The sequence below is a fragment of the Heliangelus exortis genome, chromosome Z, assembly GCF_036169615.1.
Source record: "Heliangelus exortis chromosome Z, bHelExo1.hap1, whole genome shotgun sequence".
Lineage (NCBI taxonomy): Eukaryota > Metazoa > Chordata > Aves > Apodiformes > Trochilidae > Heliangelus > Heliangelus exortis.
This window is the reverse complement of record NC_092454.1, coordinates 41,146,791-41,169,218: the sequence shown is the minus strand read 5'-3', so window position 1 is coordinate 41,169,218 and position 22,428 is coordinate 41,146,791. Positions and strand designations below refer to the sequence as shown.

General features: G+C 37.1%; 1 protein-coding gene across 2 annotated transcripts in view; it reads left to right on the top strand.

Annotated features, from left to right (window-relative positions):
* Positions 1-22,428, top strand: part of CNTLN (centlein) — a 187,485-nt gene that overhangs the window by 34,455 nt on the left and 130,602 nt on the right. For both annotated transcript variants that reach the window (XM_071730388.1, XM_071730387.1), the window contains exons 5-7: positions 8,294-8,428; positions 9,018-9,197; positions 14,830-14,963. In XM_071730388.1, coding sequence (XP_071586489.1) covers positions 8,294-8,428; positions 9,018-9,197; positions 14,830-14,963 — 449 coding nt within the window. The remainder of the gene's footprint in view (positions 1-8,293; positions 8,429-9,017; positions 9,198-14,829; positions 14,964-22,428) is intronic.

Here is a 22,428-nt window from a genome sequence, read left to right as displayed (position 1 = left end):
TGAAATATTGCTGTGTCAGGAGTAGATGCTAGTAGGTATCATTTCCTGCAGATCTCACATAGCCGTGCACACTTCCAGAGACAGAGGCTAACTCACACTGACAGCTTTGTACAGGCCTTGCTGAAGAGGAACTGAGGGAAAAACTCAACTAGTTCCATCAAGCTCATAGTCTTCAATGAAGAGAAAAGCCCAGTTTAGTAGATTTTAATTTTTTGTTTTGAAATTAGTACAGGAAGTAGTGGGTGAGAAGATACTTTGGATTTTCTGCTGCCTTACCCAGAGGGCTAGGCTACTTCTTTCCATAGTTTCAACATATAGCTGCTAAAAGAGAGGAAGGAGTCTAAGTATCTGTGTTGAACAGGGCAGCTATACCATACTGTGTTCTAGGTCCTATAGAAAATCCAGTCTGTCTTGGTGCAGAGAAACACTAGACAAAAGAGGAAAGGTCATTTATTTAGAGCAACTGATGGTTAAGATGACTTCAGAGCTGTGACAGGGTTGTCAGATTATATTGTCAGTGTTTGCTGTAGTTTTCATGAGAGCCGTCATATCCACGTTAGAGGAAAATGGACATTTAATCTCTAAATCTAGCAGATGCATTACTGCAATACATGCTGTACGTGCTGTACTGAGGTGCTCAGTTTATTGTGAAGCTACAGCTTTTCGTTTTTGGCGTGCTGTCTCATTTTCATGTTAGAAGTGTAATTTTGTGAAAATCTGACTCTAAAACATTGCCTCCTCACAGGGTAAGGAGCTCCTGTATCCCTTGTTTCAGAGATGGCAAACCTATTGTGCATGTGCCAGAAGCAGTGTTTGCCTCCATTGTCAGTGAAAAAATGAAGCTGCTGCTGGTGGTTTTCACTGCACCAGTGCGGCAGAAGAGATGCAAAGTACTGTAGGATATCATAAGAAGTGAAAAGAACAGTAGAGCTTTGTTCTTAGTTGATGAAAGAAGGAATGTGCTGCAGTGTAGTTGTAAGGAGTAGCTTTAGTGGAATGAAATGGTGCACATTAGGAAAGAAGAAAAATTGTCAGTGATGTGACCTACTTAGCAGATTGCTTGTTGGAGATTGTTCCTTCGCTTCTTGCGAAAGTAAGGTGCTTGAGTTGCAAGACTGACTTATACACTGTATAAAGTCACAGTTTATTTCTACCACATGTTCAGATACTAAGGTGGTCTGCTGAAGATAGCAAGCTTTGCTGTGGACAGCAAATTAATCACATCGGACAAGTACAAAGAGGGCAATAGGGAACATGGTGTCTATGATAGATTATATTATTCATTAATCAATGAGTAGGATGAGAATTCAGGAACCTGACCAACTAATGGTAGAAGAGTAAGTACATATTTCCTACCTGAAGGATGTAGTCAGCTGCTTGTATTTCTGGTCTGCTGCTTAGTAGGACCATTTTGCTTGATCCTCATAAAAAAGCGCAGTGTTTTAAGAATGTTATCCTTGTATACATCCTGCTTGTAACTTCATTCTTTTTCACATAAACAATTCTTTAAACGATTTAATCTAAATGTGTCCTGTAAAGCATGGGATGAGACAAGGAAGAAGACACAAACTTCTGATGTTAGGAAAATCACGTGAGCTCTTCTGCTACAATGCCCCCACTTTTTAGGGTTGATGTTTATTTATTTATTTATCTATTTTTTTTTTTGTTTGTTTGAGATTGTTGTAGCAGAATGACAGAATTAGTAATGGTATAACCACACGTAACAACTAATGCATGTGTTACATTTTAATCCTTTATGTGCCAGTTAAGATATTTTCCTGGCTGTTTTTTCAGTCCTTGTTAAGAGTGAGGTTTGGAATTGAATAGCTGAACTGTGAATTCAGGCATCCTTTGGAAATGTACTGTAGAATTAGGTAGGGTGGAGGGTATTATACTTTTGGAGCACCATGGATTTGAAAATAAGTTGTGTTCTATATTGTATCTAGCTACTGTCATTTTGACAGTAAGAGGACACCATGCAGACTGCAAAAATGTAGCAGATGACTTGTATAACATATGGTTACCTTTTCATGAATTATTTACATAGAACTTCTGTTCATCCTACATTTGAAAATAATTAAAGAATCTAATGAATAATCATGAGATGAAAGAGACCAGATCTCTCTTATTAATTTTTTTTTCTTTTGTGTTTTTCTTTATTTGGAAGGACTACATGAGAGTATGATTGGGGATGTTATTTGTTAAACACACATATAATTGTTCAAGTTTGGAATAATGAGGATTAATAAAGTATAAAAAAATATAACAAGAAGTTTGAGAAAGCTAAATCAAGGAAATCCATGAAATGGTACTGGCACAGTCTTAGTGGTGTCTAATTATTGTTCAGTTCCAGTTACAAAAATATGAAAGTTGGAAGAGAGGAAAGGAAGTTAAGGGTGTGGTAAGTAAACCTCAGTTTCTTGGTGGGGAAAAAGAGGTGATTAAAGGGAAATGTGTAAATGTTTAAGTAGATAGTTTTAGGAGGTTTGTTTTCACATTTAATTGGTAATAAAATTTCATTTATAAAAAAATTTTTATTTCTGCCAAAGGTGTCAGACTTTCGTTAAAAGTCTGCTTGGGAGTAAAAGCTTCAATGTATTTGCCAATTTCAGTTGTTTGGGGTTTTTTTGCTGGTTTTGTTTTTTTTTTTGTTTTTGTTTTGGTTTTTTTTTTGTTTGTTTTTTTAATGTGGTATATTTGAAGCATACTACTGCCCAGAGAAACCTGCTGATTAAGATTGTAGTGAAGAAAGCATGGAATGTAATGTTTATTTGTTACCCTAGCCCTTTTGCTAATGGAAATGGAATGCATATCCCCTAATTGTAGTCACAGATAGACACCTTTGATGTTGCTGTGGAGAGACTCAAGTTTTTTGTGAAGTGCTTCAGCAGCCAGTGACAGAAACAAGGTGCATTGCTGCATTTTCATATCATTAGCAGCAGCAGTGAAGGAAATGTGTCAGTTTTGCATTTCAGCTCAAAGGATTTTTAGGGATGTTTTGATAAACTAGCAGTACAATTTTGAGTTAACTTCTTGACATGAAATAAAATCTGCTATTATTTACATTTACAAGACTGTATATAAGAAAGGGTGCAGTAGTGATTCAGCAGTGCTATCTGAACAGATTTCAAACTGCAGAACAATGGGTGGTTGTTTTGGGTTTTTTTTTACCCTCGCCATCCTAAATATGTAAAAATCTGGTGAACACTTAATGGAGTAATGACATCTACAGCTGTTGTTTTTTAGTAGTTTCTTCATGTTTTTTATACATATGATAAAAGGAGAGTCACTGAAGGCTTGGAAGTTCAGTGATGATATTTGCAGCATCAAACCATCCTTAACTCCTCTTAGCTGTATCCTAAGATTCTTTTTGGAAGCAGACTCCTACCATTAAAGAGTTTTGCTTTTGTTTCCACTGTTGTCTCTGTATGGTAGTGTGCTATTGGAATTCACACTGATTAAAAATGATTAAAAAAACTTTTTTCATATCTATTCCCATGAAATACCAGTAAAGTATAATATCCCATTGCCATGAAAAGACTGAGGCGTTCAGAGCTAATACAAAAAAAGGACTATTTTCTCCCTTCAGTTCTGATCTGTAGTTTGTGTATCTCATTTTCTGTTTGACTTAGCATATGAGTTTTCTTTCTCTGCAGGCTGTTATGAAGGTATTTTTAAAAGGTAGGTTTTGTTAGTAAACCTATCTAGTGCCTCAGTTTGGCACTGTTATGGAAGGAAAGAAATAGTATCATATTTTAACTAAAGAGATGCCATGAGAAAGGATAAAAATGAATACTGGACTGACAGTCCTCTTAAAGGTCAAATGACCTGCTCCATCAGGTCATGGTGTTTTTTTCTTTGTAAATACTGTTGCCTGGAGCATTCTAGGCTCCAGTATACCAAGGATGCTCTTTGATTCTCCTCAACTTAACAAAAGGGTAACATCAGATTCCTTTGGCTTTCATGAGAGTAAATGAACTTCTAGAGTACATTTTTTTTTTCCTTGTATTTGGAAGTTTGTCTATGGAAAAATCTTTTGAAGTGTATGCTAGCTGTTTGTTTGTTTTGTTGGGTTGGTTTTTTTTTTGTGTATTCAAACAAGTACTGCTTCAGTCAATGCAAAATATAAATTTGAGATTGTTCTGTTCTGTAGCATTAGCGTATATTTTGTGGAATCTTCACAAAATCAGTAGATACTCTTTGAAGAGATGTGTTCCTGATGAGTGTTTTTTGTATGGTGAATGTCAAAATAAGCACAGGTGGGAGGTTGCCCTGTGTGTTGATCAGGTATGGTTTTTTCTGCTGGTTTGCTTGCCTACAAGAGTAAGGGAGTCTTTTAGGAGCACAGGTTGTATTCTCTGCTGTGAGAATCAGTCTTTGCTCTCTCCCTCCTGTTATCCAAGGTAATTCATAAGTTGAGAAAGTGCAAAAACAGCTGCACAGGCAAAGGCAGATGATAATTTACTTAATTGTCTGTAGTTCAGAAATTCTTCTTTATGACCCTTATTTCTACCCAGTCATGGCTCCTGGGTAATACTCTTAGTTTTTTTCCCTTCTTTATAAGCATGTGAAATGAGCAGATATGAGAGTAAAAGTTCAATTCATTTAGGGGAAGAGATAAGAGCATACAAAGTGGTAGCCAACAAAAATGCTTTGAAACATTACAGGATTTTTTCAATGCATGTATAACTTACCTAAATAATGATTCTCTACTGCTACAGTACACAGCTTAGTAGACTACTCAGGTGAGTTTGCTGCTTAGTGATTGATGTGGCATATTTGCCTTTTGACTGATTTTGAATCTTAAGTGGGTCAGTTGTGGGGATACGTAGTTAGTGTGCAAGTCTGATTCAGGAAAATCTGTCTGATTATCCTGCAAAGTATGCAAAGTAAGTAGCTTATTTGAGAGTAAAATTTCATCTCAGTGATATGGAACAAACGTATGAAATAGCTAGTTGCACCTTTGTACCTGCATGTCTCTATTAATCCTCCAAATTGTTGGAAAACATCCTATTCCAAGCAGGACCCCACAGATCTTTGATTTCACTTAACAGATACACATATGCTTACCAGACTGTGCAGGGTTTATAGCGAAACTAAGTAATAACATGTTGCAGTTTATGTACTCAAAAACCAGATGCCTCCAGGAGCTGTAGTTGCACTGTGAGATTTCGTGAGAGTGTGTATTTGTGAATTTTTAACTCTGTTAGAGCTAATAGGTTCTTTCTGATAGGTGGCATTTTTAAGGTTGTTCCTCAGCTATAGACTTTTTCTCGATAAACATTAAACAAATAGTAATGAGCTGGAAGGAAGACTCAAAGGAGCTGCTTACACAAATTCTTTTGACGATCTGGGTAATGGGAGGCAGGCAAACAAAATAACTGATGCTTTCCATGGTAATGTGGATCATACCTTTTTAAAAATGCAGCTAAATAATCTCTGCCAGCAACAATTTGTTTCTGTAGCTGTAATAATGTATCTGAAGAGCGAGTATTTTGTTTTTTGAACATTGAAAATTGAGCTTAGTGCCCGATTTCAAAATGTTAAAGGGAGCCCGGAACATCCAATGATAATGAACTGGCTGAAGAAGGTTTAAGCACTGGCTTATGTCTCTGAGAAAAATTTCATATGAATTCCTGAACGTGAAATTTATTTAGCTTTTCTTTGGATGAAATGGAAGAATGATTGAATCTGTGGTGCCAATGCTGTAAAGTGCTCTTAACAGGGGAGTTTGTATAGAATAAACATGTATGCTATAGGATGAAAGATTAAGTTACCATCTAAACACTGTCTTAAATGCAAGCTTTTTTTCAGTTTGTTTTTTTGTTTTTTTTTTTTTTGGTGGTTCTTGTTGGATGGAATCGAAGACATCTGAGGCAAAAATCCAAGATATGAAAATATGGACTTGAATTTTCTCTCTATTTTTTTCTCATTTTTCCCTTATCTTCAGTTAACATTGACACTCTTCTCCATGTTTTTAGAGATCACTGTTAAAAAGTACATAATTTTATACATTCTTTAAATTCTACTATTACTGCTGTTAAATATGAAGTACAAGAATGGTATTTATTTTTTCTTAAAGTGAAATTTTTCAGTGAGGAAAAAAAAATATCCTTTATGGCTCCCTGCTCTGTTTACTAAACATCTGTGTCTGTGGTTGTTTGTTTTCAATATTTGCTACACAGGTTATCTGGATTACATTGCCTTTCTCATACATTTCTCAACCTGTTGCAGGATTTGTTCTTGCTTATTTTTTGTTCTTGCTTATTTTCTGCTATGTAGCGTAGCATGGTGTTGGGGTTTGTTTTTCTGTAAGAAATGTTACCATATTTTTAACAGTACAGATAGAAGTAGTGATCAGAGGAAATGGCTCACAAAATTCATGAATTGAATTCTGTTCACAAAATTAAAAAAACATTAATTTACCTAAGACAGAGGAACAATGTATAGAAAAGACTTGGAGTTGGTGGTAGGAGAAGAAATAGGACAAAAATATTTGGAAGAAAGCTGGGGATGTGATGTGTAGAATAAGAAATGTGTACAGGACAGAGTAAACTTTTGAAGTAGTTTTGAAATCTCTTAAAAAATAAATGAAACAAGGAGGGAGAGATAGACAAGAAATTGATTACTGTTTATTTTTTGTAACTAAATACATAGATAAATTTCATGGAACATCTTCAAATACATTTTCACATGCCTTAGTGTCGTACTAGGTTACTAGAGGTTTAAATATTAATAAAGAAATTGTATTGACAAAGTTAGTCTTACAATACAGTTTCTGAAATTAATTCATGTGATTTAACTCCAATAATCCTCAAGAAGGTAGTTTATTGGCTATTAAACTAATTGTCAACTGTTGCAACTTAGTGAAGCAGAAAGGTCAGAGATTTACTTTGTGCTCAGTAATTATGCAGAGTACAGAAAAGAGCATTCTTACCTTGAGGAGATACCCTCAAAGACGCACCATGGTTCTGTGGTTACTGTTTTGTAAACAGTTCCCTTGTGCAGTGTGGATGCTCGGGATGCCAGTGCACTGAGACTTTTCAAAAGACCAAGGAAGTCCTGCTTACCCCTGTACTACTCGCTCGCTCTGTGGGACTGTGACATAGAAGACCTTGTGTAGTGAATTAGTCTGGGCTCAGTGGTAGAATAGCTACCTTTTTTTCCCCCTAGATTTACTGGTAGGAAGTCTGGGTTTAAAATAAATGGTTGTTGAATAATACTTCAAATGTATTAGTTTTCGTGTTTTTCTCAGCGTATTTTCACTCTTTTTTTTTTACCCAACATGCACAAGAACCATATTTAATAATTTGGAGGCTGGGGATCCTAATGTATGTTTATCAGCAGTACTGTAAAATAGTCTAAAGCTATATCCTCTTGTTTTTTGGTGTTTTTTTTTGTTTTGTTTTGTTGTTTTTTTTTTTTTGTGGTTGTTTTTTAACACATTTCATGTAGCTTGGGTATTACAGACAGAGCAGTTGTGTTTTTGTCTGCAGATAAAAACTTCATCTCTTTCTTACCATAGGTGTAGTGTTACTCCTAGGAAAATATTTTAGGCAAACATTTTAGGAAGGGAAGACACAAAAGTAGCTGAAATTAAAATGGACTCCTAAAGAAAAGTGCAGTCTTCTAACATGCATTTAAAAGGGGGGGGTGTTTTAAAACAAACGTCATAAGAATAGGATGCAAGTGCCAAACAAATGAAGTTTGGATTTTTTGAGGCAGTGAGATTTTGTTATGTGTGAATACATAAAGGCGTTGTCTGTGTTGAAGTGCATTGCATTCTTTTCCTTGAGCTGCACATTTAGTTAATTGCCTTTTTACAGCTATTTTGTATCATAGAGTTTTCAGTTGCTTCATTTAATAGTTATTTCTTATTATCTTCATAAATTCTCTATAATTTTGAACTCAGCTTTTTTTTCTTCATTTTTGGTAAGCTTAAATTGCAAGTGAGACAGTATCCTATTATATTCTTAATCCAGAAGCACTAATACAACTTCTGCAAATTACTGTCTTTGTCTAAGCTTGACTGAAAAATTTCCATTCAGTTCTGCATTTATGGGCTCTTTTGTTTAGTAGCAGCCACATCTTCAGTTCATCATTTATTTTACTGTGTCATGTATTCATAAAGGTTTGAGTTTTCTTAGAGTACTAGTAAAATTGGAATAATGCTGTAGAACTACATACACTGGATTCTTACATTGCGTAGGTCTAAAATGAACAGGTCTAAAATTCAGTACATGCATGTTCTTTAACAATTGCTTTTTTTCTGTAACATTTTTAATTTAAATAGAGACTCACAGGACAGCAGCAGGAGATAAGCAACTTAATACAGAGAAAAAATGCTGTGGATGAGGAAAATGCCCGTTTGAAGAATGAATTCAGTAGCTTGAACCAGAAATTTAAAGATAAAAGGCAAGAACTTAAGGTATATTGACTTGTACATAGTTTCATAAGACTGCAGCTTTGAAGTAGTTCTTTAAGCAGTGTCAGACTTTGTGGCACAGAAAGTGACAAGCTTGGAGAAAAAATTGCCTTAGGCCTTGCTGTACCTTACTGTTTTCTCACATACCAACTCTGAGAAAGATGCTTTAAAGCCAAGAATCCAAGCTTTATAACTTTCAGATAAATAGTTAATGATGGAAATGGAGCAAAGAAAGTAGGAGTGTGAAGATGTGGCTTCTTGTAATTAGATTCTGATGGGACTGGCATTATTAATTGATAAAGCCGAGGTCTGGGAGGATATGTCTGTGTGGGTCTCAAAAATAGCTGGGGACAGCATCAAAGGCAGCTTGATCAATTAATGGGCTCTTTGCAAATGTGTACTCATCAAAGCTGTCATCCAGCTAAAAAATATGACCCTTCCACCTGCATGAAAGAGGCCAATAAAAGTACACAGGTGACCTTGGCCATCAAATATAGAAGAAGCTGCTGTGAGAGTAAAACTGCACAGTTTATATTTGCTGATTAGTTATCACTTTTTTTTGTTTATCGGCCCTTGTGGTACTGTTCTACAGGACACTGAGGAGTGTGCACAGAAGAGGGAAGAGCAAAACAGACTGGTTATAAAAAGCCTGGAGGAGGAAAATAAGAGATTAAATACATGCTGTGCTGACCTGCTAAATGACCTGGAGAAACTGAGGAAGCAGGAGGCACAATGGAAAATAGAAAAATCTGGCAATGATGCCCAAATAAAGGTACAAAGTGGAATGGACTAAGGATGTTATTTCAGAATTAACTTCTCTGGATATTTGCACTACAAGTTATTTTCTTTAAATAATAAGTTATATATTCAAATCTACCAGTGGGGACTTGCATTCATTTACATTTCTTCACTTAAGACCCACAGCTTTTTAAAAATTGATGTTGCAAAGCCGGAATCTGACTTCAAATAGCAATCTTAGAATGCAATCATTAAAAAAGAAAAGATACTGTATTTTAAGATAAAATACATGTATGTGAAATGATGAAAGCACAAAATATTATCATTCACATTTTTTTTCCAATGTCTAATCTCCTTACCTGTAACGTTGCAGTAGACCTGATATTTGTTGTTTTCAAAGAACACTTTAAAACTTTTTAACAGCCGTTTTGAATAAAATGTGTTCTAGCCTCCTCAGGGCTCCATTCTGTGAGGGACCTTATTATTGTATGCAATATATTAAAGTTATTCTCACTGCTTATGATAAAATGAAAAAGGAAATAATAGAATACTTGTAAAGAATATTGTAACTTCTACTTAAATGGTACTTTGCCTTGCTTCCTGGTGAAAATCGGCAAGTTCTTTATAAATTCTTGTGAAATATAAACCACAAACACTCTGCCACAGTGTTTGATGGCTGTGTTTATGTGTTTCTAGTTAGTGTGTTCTTTTATTCTTTTTGTTTACATGCCTAATGAACACTCACAGTACTGTGCTTTTTTACACTATTAAAGTACATAACCTTCAGGTACATTCAATGCAATAACTGCCTTATCCAAATCTTGACCAGAAAGGTTTTTTTCCTCCACTATCAATTCAGAGATTTTGATGACATTTCTGATTGCTGTGTTGATGGAAGCCCTTTGTAAAGCACTTCATTCAGATCTGTTGACATGGGAAGAAAAGTTCTGGCAAATTGAGCCCTTTGGAGTGGTTATGATGAAAGGATTATAGAATTCCCAGGACAACAAATGCGCTTTTTGATAACTGGGGGAAAATATAGTGTGTTCTAAACTGATTTAATAATTTTCAAGTTGTCAAATACAGTGCTTGTAACATTGGATAAATTACTGAAAATCATCTTACCCATTGTTACTTTCAATGAAAACAGAATAATTATAACTAAGATTTCCTGAAAGAGAAGTCTGTTTTAGCCATATTGTTTTAGGGATGAGAATAAGTAGTGTTGGTGTTTGAAAGATGGGTCACAAGGAGGTCATTAGGGTGCTTAGAGTGTGAAAAAGATAACTTCATGGGGTGTATATTCACTGAGCCAACTAGGAGTGACACACTTCAGGGTCTGTTTTTCTCAAAAAAATGAGTAACTTATTAAGGAAATACTAATGGCAGCCTTGGCTATAGTGACAATAAAATCATGACAACCAAGATCCTGACACAAAGAAAGGAAACTAATGCAGTACAGACCTGTAATTAAGAGGGAGACTTACTTTTCAGGTTGTTCGGGGAACTGGTAGGTGGAATCCTGTGAGAAGCAGCACTGGAGGGTAGTAGAGCTTAGGAGAACTAATAAAGAGAATTTCCTCCAAGCCTAAGCCCACCTTGATACTCAGAAAGACAAGTGGGTGATTTATCCAACTTGTATCATCCACAAGATCAACTTGTCTAAACAGAATTAATCACTAAACTCCAGTGCAGGGCAGGGGTAGAAGGCAGTATTCAGGAAGTGGAAGGAGTGAAAGCTACGAAGGAGGAGTTTGGAAATGTCTGGGCACTCAGGGTTGGTGGTAGTTGAGACTTGCAAGTGGTGACAGGTGTAAGAAGAGTTTCTTGCACTGCTTACAGTAGTAAGTCACTGAACAAAGAGAAAAGTGGCTTGTTTCTGAAGAGAAAAAATGAATTAGTGACAGTAGGTAATAGATACAGAAGAAGTACTGAATATCATCTTTGCCTTTGTCTTCTCCAGCAGGATTCCTCCAGGTCTTTGTGCGTAGAGGCAGAGCTCAAGAAGTACTTCAGAGGGTGGAATTGGGGCATATCTGATAGAACTTGACTAGTTACGCATCCAGATAAACTGTGTCTAAGGGTGCTTAAAGTTTTGGCTAATGACACTGTCAGGCTGTTGCTGTCATCTTTTAAAAATAGTAGAGATCAGGGGAGGTCTCTATTGAAAAGGATAATCTTAAGAACAAAGGCTGATTTCCCTCACTTCAGTCCCTGGGAAAGTCAAAAAGAAAGTCATCTAGGAGGCAATTTTCCTAATTGAGAAAGTAACTAGAAAATTTACCAAGGGTAAATTGCTCCTGAGAAATCTAATGGTCTTTTGTGGTAGAATTATGTCTCTGGACAAGAAAAGAGCTTGGATGTGATTGGCTTTATCAAGATTTTTGATGCTTCCTTGCTGTATTTTTCCACCCCAGATAGGATGTTACAACTGTACAGGTGGACAGCAACACGTTTAAAAGAACTATTTGGATGTATGGATTTAGAGAGCTGTGGTTAATAGGCTTTGCTCTTGTCTGTAGGCTAGTGTTCAGTGGTTTACTGCAGGATCTATCCTGTACATCTCTTGTTTAAAACCTTTTTTAATGACCTGGAAGAGGGAACAGTGGGCATCCTTGTTCAATTTCCAGACAGCCCCAAATGGGGAGGGAAATGGATATGTTTGAGGACTCTGCTGCCATCCAGGCTTGACAGAAATGGGCTAACATGAACCTTAGCCAAGACAAATTATGAGACTTTCCCTGGGAAGGCAGAGCCCTGCAGCCATACAGAGACTGGGGATTTTTTCTGGGGGACAGGCCTGGGCACTGGTTGAGAGAAAACCTACACGGGACCCAGCCCTGTGCACCCAGGCAGCAATGACAGCCAGCAGCACCTGGAGAGGCATAAACAAGGCATGGCCATGAGAACCAGGCGACAGTGTCTAGGTTACTGCAGCATTTTTGAGTGCAGTATAAGAAAGAAATCAATAAAATGGCTGAGGGTGAAGATGGTGAGGCTGGAGACTGCCTCATGAGGAGCAGCTGTGGGACAGGCTGATTCAACCAGGAGAAGGAATGGCTATGGGGCTGGGGCTGTCATCCAGCATTATCTCCGGCACCAACAGGGAGGGATGGAAATAGTGCAGCCAGGCTCTTCACAGCTTTGCATGGCAGAAAATTGAGAGGCAGTGCAAGCTGAAAGAGGAAAAGCTGAGGCTGAAGATAAGGATAAGCCTTTTCCCCAGGACAGCTCAGTGGGGCTGTTGTGGCCTGTGGAGGTTGATTGAGTCACCTCTCTCCTGAGGAGATTTCAACCCCTGACTTTGAAAAGCCCTGAGCAGCCTGGTCAGATTCCCTGGCTGAACAGGCTTAGGCAGGGATTGTGACTGGAGACCTTCCCAGGTCCCTGCTAGCCTGCATATGTGCATAGGTCCAATGCTCAGCACCCTTCCCCTTCTGTGATGTTAGACTAGAGAATACATATTTTTTTTAGTGGATAGAATGAAATTGGTTATAGCATAAAGCTATTGCAGGGATTGAGAAAGCATATTTAAATTCTGTCTGAAAGAGGCAAATGTTACATTTGACCTCTAGAAAGTAGTAATATATTGCCTTATCTTTATTTTTTTTTTTTAAATACTTTTAAAATATTAATTTGTAAAAGGCTATTTTTTGTAGTTCATTAGTGATTTACATTTAATCTTCCTAAAAACATTTGCTTGAAAATCGAAGTTTCGTTTTGAACTAGTTCTTCCCTCTGTTCCTGACATTACCCATTTCTGTCACTTGACGTTCGGGAATCAGTATTGAATGGCAGATTAGCTCTGAACAGGATGCTTACAAAAAATAAAGAAGTATAAGAAGCCAAACCAAACATTATAACACTGCACAATATTGGGCTGCAAGTGATGTGCTGTTATATACACCCCAACATAATTGTCTCTGAAATGCTTTTAAAAATAATTTATGAGCAAATTCAGTAATGGATTTATATTGTTCTCAAGTATTTGTAAAAGTCGTTATAGGTAAAAATAATTTGAATTCAGAAATTATATTCCCTTCTAAAAGTCAGTTCTGCCTCTCAGCCTTGAGTTTGGGGCATCCATTTTTGTACATATTTTTCAGTAATGAGCAGTATATTTAACAACACTGTAGATGTTGTTTTATACAGACACTATTTATGTTATTCTCCTGCATCTGTGGGAAGATAAAATTAAACTTTACCAATGTAAGCTACCTCAACATTACTTTTAAAATGGGTTATAAATTACAGAAATGCTGTGTCTAAATAAAAAAATTTGTTTTGGAAAAGTAGCCTTCTGTTCAGAGACTGAGCTAAGTGTTACTAGCTCATTTTTCTCCCAGTCTTTAAACTGTTTTTCTCTGCAGAAAAGTGTCACTTTTGACTTTTAAGCACTATTTTTCCAGACCTATGGTAAACTGAATTGGAGTATAAAATTCGACCTTTTCAGACTGAGGAGAAAAAAAGGTTCTGTTTCTAGTTTGTCAATTTAAGGAACATTTCTTTAGTGATTTGTCATGTTAGCCAAAATCCAAGTGAGTCAGATAACAGGAAAAGACCTCTGGTAAGGTGCTTTATGGGTGTGTCTCCATATTTAAGAATGAACTATGTGTTTAGTTTTCTTGTTACTTTTTTGTTGGACATTACTCAAGACATTGCCTAATAATGATAAGAATGTCTATTTTTCCAAACCTGGACAGTCACAAAAGGCTTCAGATGTAGACAATGGAATGTATGTCAAACTAACAGCTTTAATTGGTGGTAAAATCAAGTGGAGGTGTTAGTTGAAATCAAAATCTGAAGTCATGTATGTCACAAGTGGGGCGAAGTTCAGAAAGATATTTTTTTTGTTTTTAAATTCTTCAATTGTATAACTAAAGTATTTTTGACAAAATAATTTTTAACCTCTTCTCTGTATTGTGCCCTGCAATGGATTATGGGAACTTAATCATTGGTAAGACCAGACTTTTTAAAATCTCTACCATGAAAAACCTCTGCAACTCTGTAATATGTTGTGCAGTAAAGGCATACAGGATTTATTTACAGAAATTTTTGTCAGCTGTCTAGATGAGGTGATTGAGTGCTTCCTCAGCATGTTGGCAGATGAAACCAAGGTGGGCTGGGAGTGTTGATCAGCTCAAGGGTAGGAAGGGTCTACAGAGAGACCTAAACTGGTTGGATCAATGGGCCAAGGCCAAGTGCTGGGCTGTGTGTTTTAGTCACAGCATCCCCAGACATTACTGCAGGCTTGGGGAAGAGTGGCTGGAAAGCTGCCCAGTGAAAAAGGACCTGGGGGTGCTGGTTGACAGCCAGCTGAATATGAGCCACCATGTGGCCGAGGCCAACAGCATCCTGGCTTGTATCAGGAATATCATGGCCAGCGGGAGAGGTGAAGTGATTGTGCTCCCATACTTGGAACTTACGAGGCCACACCTCAAGCCCTGTGTTCAGTTTTGGGGTCTGGAGAAGAATCCCAGTGAGGAGAAGCTGAGGGAACTGGGATTTTTTCATATCCATAGATGTGTATGTTCCCATAGACCAGAGTGAATATATACATGCGTGTATGTGCACATCCATATGTCTAAATACAGATAGCACATATAGTAGATTTTAACTCTTGCTTATACTTTTTGTGTAATACTTTTCAAATCCTTCCTTTTTAGCTTTTGGAAGCTGGTTTGGCAGAGGCAAGAGAACAAATGGAAGAGTTGCGCAGTATATGCAGTGACTTGTCATCTGAGGTAGCTGTGAAGCAGAAAGAACTCTCCAGAAGGGATTGTGATGTGATCAGAACTAAGTAAGTATTTCATTATTTCATTGCTTTTAAGTCTAAATCTTCCCGTTTACAAAGATATATATATAGCACTAGAAGTGTTTTTTTTTCAACATTGCATTTCCATTCCATACCATTCTGTGCCACAAGTATAATAGTAGATATCAATTTATGTAGAGTCTGACATATTTTGACTTTTAGTTCATTATTATCAGTTTCTGACTAAAAATTACACTTCTCTAATTAGCACTGGATCCGAGAACTACCAGTGGAAGTAACAAAATACCAATATTATCAGTGATACAGACATTTAATTGGAGAGGCTAAGTGTCCTAAACTTGGGAGAGCTTTAAGCCTAACTTGAACTCTTTAATTAGAATAAAATCTGATGAGTCAGTAAAAAGTCTGTATAGTCTTTTGCTAAAGTTTTACTGTGCAGCAACTTAAGCTTGATCTTTTGGTCTCACACGCCATTTCTTTACACTGAATTTGTGAGATTATTGCTGCGTGTTTAAGCTGTAAAAAGACATGAAGGATTGAGTGAATAGCATGAATTGGCTGGACTACTGAATTCTTCAAAATGTAAGTAACGCAGAAGACAATTGTTAACTAAGTGGATTGTCAGGAAATTGTCCATTTTTCACTTCTTAGTTTTAGAGGCATATACGGTATTTATCACTTTTAGAGTAGACGAATTATATTCCCTTCAGTATCCCCCTAAGCTGTGTTTATGCCTGAAAAGCTACAGTTAGGATTCAGAAATCATAGATATGGGCACTCCTTTTTGCTTTCCAAACAGAAACAATTTTACTATAGGGAGTCAGTGTCTAAGTATTTTGGGGGAATGAATAGAAATATGATTATTTTATTCCTTTGACCTAAATTATCATCCTACTATTTGTTGAAATCTTTGCAGGAAAACTCTTTTCTTAATTATTTCATATTTAAAGTTTCTAAAGTTTTAAAAAGTCAAAAATAGGTAAGTTAATGAGAAATTGTACTGAGAAGGCAATCACTAGAATTTGTTTAATTAATCAATGGACTAATAGTTTTTTTTATCTTCTGAAATTATTCTCAAGTATATGTATTTTCAAAGAAGGCATTTTTTTAAAGTCAAGCAATCAAAGTTTGCAAGGTTACTACTTGTTGGTTGCATTTTAGGATATTGCAGGCTGAGTTTTCCAAATCATTGAACTTAAAATTTCTGAAAGTGCCTTTTGCTGTTCATTGCAGAACAGCATCCTAGAATTTGTCATGGACATCTTGTTTAAAATTAGAATAAGTACCTTTTTGGAACATAAGGTCTCAACTTGAGGCAACTGAAAGGTGGACAACGTACTTATTTTAAAGTGTTGGAAGTCTTTTTTTATATGTTTTTCCATAGAATCAACCTTAGAAATTAATGGAAAAGAGTTTGGCAAACGGATCATGTATGTTCTTCTGTGTGTCTAAACGTTTTCCTTCCTAGAGACTTAAATAGTATTGTGATGAGTGATGGTATTTTCTATGTCACTAGCATTTGAGTTATACTTGACAGATTATATATGTATGTATTTGATTAGTATAATTAATATAGCATCTGCTAATCTTTCTTAATGAGCTGTCTTTGTATAAAAGTTCTGGCTAAATGTTTTTGTTATGAAAAGAGGTTTATCAGATAGTTTTTATAAATTAAAACTATCTGTGTATTTTACTGGTTCAGTAATTATCAGTGCAGACTAAGAAGTTCAAATATTCTCTATTTTTCATAGCAGAGACTCCTGAAGCTTCTCCTTATCTTCCCTAGGTGTCAGTGCATAGATAAAACTATTTTTTCTGTTGTTTCTTAGTGAAAAAGAAAAAGGCAAAATAACAAAAGTAACCAGAACTCCTAAACAAATTCCTGCTTACTTAAGAAAGCGACAACTCCAGAATTATAGGAAAAAACTGAGGAGACAATAAAGTCTTTACATGTTCTTATCTTCTTAGGCCAAGACCTTAGAACGGTACTGGTATTCTGATTGTAGCATTTGGCTTGTCTTTTTTTGTTTGTTTGGTTGGTTGGTTTTTTTATGGTGTCCTTGTTTAAAACTTAGTCTTATAAAAGTATCACTTTGAATACTCAGTTGTCTTTTAATGCTGGCAGAAAATTAAGTAGTGTGGAATATACCCCATCTTCCTTACTATTTCCAGTTTCCCATCTTCAATTTCAAACTTTTGGAGCTGAAAAAAGACAGATTTGCAGATGTCTTTCTGATCTCCCCACCACTCTGTCTCCCTCTCCTGCCTGTCTGTCTTCCTCACCCAACCCCCTTTTTGGAAACGGAATAGGAGTGTAGTTGTGATTATTACAAACAAGCCGTGGAGGAAGAAGGAAGAAAACTGTCTTATTTCATTTGGTGCCTTCTTCCTTATGCAATATAGACCGATCCAGAAAAATACTCCTACAGCTGACATTTTGGTAGTATTATCTGAAATTTTTACAGTAGATGCTGAAATGAATTGGAAAGGAAAATCTTTAAGGGTCTGTGACTGCACTGGTGCTCTGTTTCTTGTGCAGTTGTAGCTTCTTGCTCTGTTCTGCATTATCTGTTTGTTATCAAGAACTTTTTTTGGTTTGAAAGTCAGTATGTCTGTGGATGCTCGGAGAATAATTTTCTTTAAGATGAAGTATTTTACAGAAAATTATCAGCGATGAAAATTCTGAAGAGAAGCACTCTAGTCTAACTCTGGTCCTACAGACTATCAGGTGTTTTTGAAAATCCTGCCTGCTGTCAGTAAAAGTCTGTCAAATATTTCTGAGGTGTGGAGGATAAATTTTCTTAGACCAGTGAATGGGCAATATTTTCAGGATACATCCTGAACAGTGTCTTCAAGAAGCCAACATCTTTCTTTGTTGACTCTGTTGTTGCAAAGCACTCTTCATATCACTGAGTTTAGTTTCAAATACCTGAAGTAGCTATGGAATACATTTCCTTGTTAAATTTTGTGTGTTTGCATTCAGTATGGATTTTCTGGTTGTTTAGAGTTCCTGGTAGCCTTACAGTTTTTGTTGTCTTGAAGAATGTTAGATCTTGCTGGTTTTGTTTCTGAAGGTTAAATCCAGTGTTTTATTCGGTCTTTTTTGTTTTAAAATTATGCTTAGTGTCATTATTTAGAACTTGGTGTTTACTGCTAAGCATGCAGTAGTCCGTATCTAACTTTGGTAAGATGCCAAGCTCTGAACATGACACGGTAGAGGTTTGAGTGAATCACTCAGACTTGACCCTTGTTGTCACAGGTATATAGGAAATACTGAACTGCTTGCTAATATATTAAAATATATTGTAATGTAAATCAGAATACCTTCTCCCTGTATTCTTACTGGGAGTGTGTACCAGGACTTCATAATCCAAATATATTTATATATTTTTTTTTTTATATATATATATATTTTATATTTATGACCACTTTTTATGGTAACACAATATTGCTTTTTTTCTGTTGTTGTAGTTCTTTTGTTTGTAATTTTTTTTTCTTTTTGGTTGTTGTTGTTGTTGTCCCTGCTATGGCTGTTTACTTCAATGCTGTAAATTATGAGGCTGTCAGATTTCTACTCAGCCCTTATTTTGCTGCTCTGGGATTTTCAGGTTATTCTTTGCTGTGTGCTGTAAACCATTTGCACTATCTATGCCATTCCCTTGAGAAGCCATAATTCATAGTGCCTGTCATTGTGCTGTATTTCTAAACTACAGGTAATGGAACCTAGAGATTACCTGAATTACCCCAAACCCTTTTATATTCCCTTGGTAACAAGGGTAGCTGAGGCATACTGAATCCCAGCATATTCACCCGAACTGTGGTGGTGAAACAAAGCCAACAGCGTCACCTGACATGGTGAGTGTAATGGCCATTAACTCCATTTACAGCCCAGTTAGGTAGCTTCTGGAGTGACCTTAGCTACTTCATTTGCATCCTGGGAAAGCCACAGTTTACTCTTAAACTATTGCTATGTACAGCACATCATGGTTTGTTTTTTTTTAAACGTTATCCTCAGGATAGGAGGAAACTTAAGTTCACACTCATGTCGTATGTGATCACCAAAGTTATCTCTAAATAAACAACAGTTTGAATCCTAAATTCTTATTGTTAGTACAAGTACCAAATCTTGGAGTCTTGCTGCAGTTAAGTTTTCAGTGTCTTCATGTAGTATCAGCCTTGAAATGTTTAAAGCCAAAGCTGCCTAAGTTATTCTAGTATTACTTTAGTGGTGGAAATAATCTAGTTAGGCTCTTATGTTTTGATGTGAGGGAAACCTGACTGTTTTTTGTACCATGCTCTTTGGGGATTGATGAGTGTAGCTTACTTTCTGTAAATTTCTTGGTTTCACATTGCATTGGTCTTGACATTAGATTACAGAAAGGTGAGACAGGTGAGGGTTTTTTTCTCAGTAACATCCTAATGACTTCATTGTTAATGGGAATTAAATGCTCTTAGTGTATCATGGTGTGTTTGTTTATGGGGATGGTGGGAGTATTGGGGGAAAAAAAAAGACCTACTAGATGTTTCAATTTTGGTGTATAATTTAGAGAATATTGTGGTCTTTTTCATAAGTGTTGATGATGGTGACTTTCTTACTAAATTTATGTTGACGATTGTTTACCATGTACAGAATATCAAGACATTCTATCAATATGTGCTTACGTTTATTTACAAATATCCTACTTGTACGTGTGCATTTATGCATCCACATAATTTATGTATTTTACATGCAGATGTATGTACTTCTACATACCTGTGTACATACAGGTGTATATATACCTACACGTATGCAGGTGTGTATTAAGGCACATATATTTTAAGTGCCAGTCATTACGTTTGTAATATCCAGTCTGCCTTTTTTTATTACTTCTTCTTTTACATGCTTGCTTGAGAGTATAATTCTACTTAGGTCTTGACTTCCTTTTCTTGCTGCAGAGGAAGGAAGGTATCTCTCTTACAGAGTGCTTAGTAGTTAGCTCATTTGATTAAGCATTAATAAGCATTTGAAAAAGCATATTAATAGATATTTTGATCAGAAATTAATTTTTATCTTGTAACTGCTATACTGATTGTCATGGGGTTGATTTTCTATACTCTCTTTGACCAGGCTTCTAGCAGATTATTAGCATAATCAAACAGAATTTCTGAATGTCTGAGACTGTCAGACATTTCTGGAGAGTGTGTAGTCCTGCTGCTCTAGCAGGTCCAGCCCTGTACTCAAGCAAGCTGCACAGGATGGTGTCCACTTGAGTTTGAGTATGTCCAAGAATGGAGGTGCTGCAGCCTGTCTTGGTAGCTTGGTCCAATGTTAATCCATTTCTACAGTATTAAGTGTTTTTCTCACATATAACTAGAATTTCTTCTGGTGTTTTTTGTGCCCATTGCACCTTGTCCTGTGACTGGCCACCACTGAGAGGAGTCTGTCTGCCTTTATAGACTTCAATCAGGTATTTATACATCTTGATAATATCGCCCTGAACTTTCCCTTCTCCAGGCTGAACAGTTCCAACTTTCCCAGCCTTTTTATGTATGCTCCAGTGCTTTCACTGTCTTTGTGGTCCTTTACTTAGTCCAGCATGTCTATGTCTCCCTTTTACTGGGAAGCCCAGAGGGGAGCACAGAACCAACATGTCTTACCAGTTCTGAAGAGGAGAAAGATCACCTCCCTCCTGCTACTAGGAATGCTTTTCTTGGTGCAGTTCAGGTTGTCATTGGCCTTTGCCACAGGGGCACATTACTGCCTCATGATCAACCTGGTGTCTGCAAGGATTCCCAGGGCATTTTCTGACATTTCTTTCCCAGCTGGTCAGCCCCCAGCTTATGCTAGTACATGGGGTTATTACTCCCTAGGGACAGTAATTTGCACTTCCCTTTGCCTCCTGAGGTCCCTGTTAGCGCAGTTGTCCAGCCTGTTGAGGTCCCTCTGAATGGCAGCAGAAACAACTGGTGAAACAAGCACTGCCCTCAGTTTTGTGTTAAACTGGCTACTGTTTACTCTGTCCCATTGTCCAGGTCACTGATGAAGATTTTAAAAATTATTGGGCCTGTCGTTCATCCCTAGGATACTCTTCTGGTGCCTGGCCTTCAATTAGACTCTTTGTGCCACAGATTGCAACTCTTTAAGCCCATTAGTTCAGACAGGTTCAAGTCCACCTTACCTTGTACTTATGTAGTCTGTACCTCATCAGTCTGTCTATCAGCATTTTATGGGAGGTGGTGTTAAAAGGCTTACTATAGTAAAGAAAAACAATGTCCACTTCTCTCCCCTCACCCACTGAACTAGTCATTTCATCTGGTAAAGTGGTCAGGTTGATTAAGCATCATTTCCTCGTTGTAAATTCATGATGACTGCTCCCAGTGATCATTTTGTCTGTTATGTCCATCACCTTCCTAGTCACTGAGGTGAGACTGACTGCTCTAGTTCCCCAGATCCTTCTTGAATATAGGAGCAATGTGCTTTCTTCCAGTCCTCAGGAAACTCCTTGATAGCCATAACCTTTCAAAGATTGTTGAGCCTGTCTCAGCACTCATAGATGCGTCACATCAAGTACCATGAACATGTGCTTTACAACCTTGTTTGAATGTTCCCTGATCTGATCGTCCTCTGAGACTATGAGTCACAGGTACCTCTGATTGCTGGAAGCAAGTGTTTCTTTGTAAGACAGAGCTGAAGAAAGCATTGAGTACTTGGGCCTTTTTTATGTTCTTTGCTCCCATAACCCTTGCTGTTCTCAGTAGTGAGCCTGCTTATCCCTTGACTTGATTTTGCTGCTAATGTACTTCGAGAAACCTTCATGTCTCTCACTACACTGAACTCCACACAGATTTTGGCTTTCCTAACCTTACCCATACTTTTTTGGACAGTGTCTCTCTATTCCTCCTGGTCCCCCACCCTTGCTTCTACATCTTGTATCCTTCCTTTTATGTTTGAATTTAGGCAGGGAAGCTCCATGTTTATCCATGTAAGCCTTCAGCTAGCTTTGTCTGACATCCTTGTCACTGGAGTGGACCATCCTGGGGAGGTGAGCCATGAAAAATAAAACTTTCATGGATCCTCCTCTGTAGGCCAGTATTATACTGGATTCTTCCAACAAGGTCCATGAAAATACCCCAAGTCCACTCTTGAAATCCATCATTGTCCTGCTTTTAGCCTTTCTCCCCCCTCTTAGGACACTTAGGATAATTTCAAGGTTGCTGCAGACAAGGCTGACCCTGACCTTTATGCCGCTGACTTTACATCCCTGACTGGTTCTTCCTTGTTTGTAAATACAAGGGTCAACATTGTGTCCCCCCTTGTCAGCCTGTAGATTGCCTGTAGCAAAAATTTATCCTCAAAACACTCCAGAAACCTCCTGGAGTTTGTTTGTACCCTGCTGTGTTGTCTCTCCAGCACACAGTGAAATGATTCAAGTCCCCCATGAAGACAAGGGCCTGCAAACATTAATCTTCTTCCAGTTTTCTGAAGAGGCCTTCATTCTACCTCCTTCTC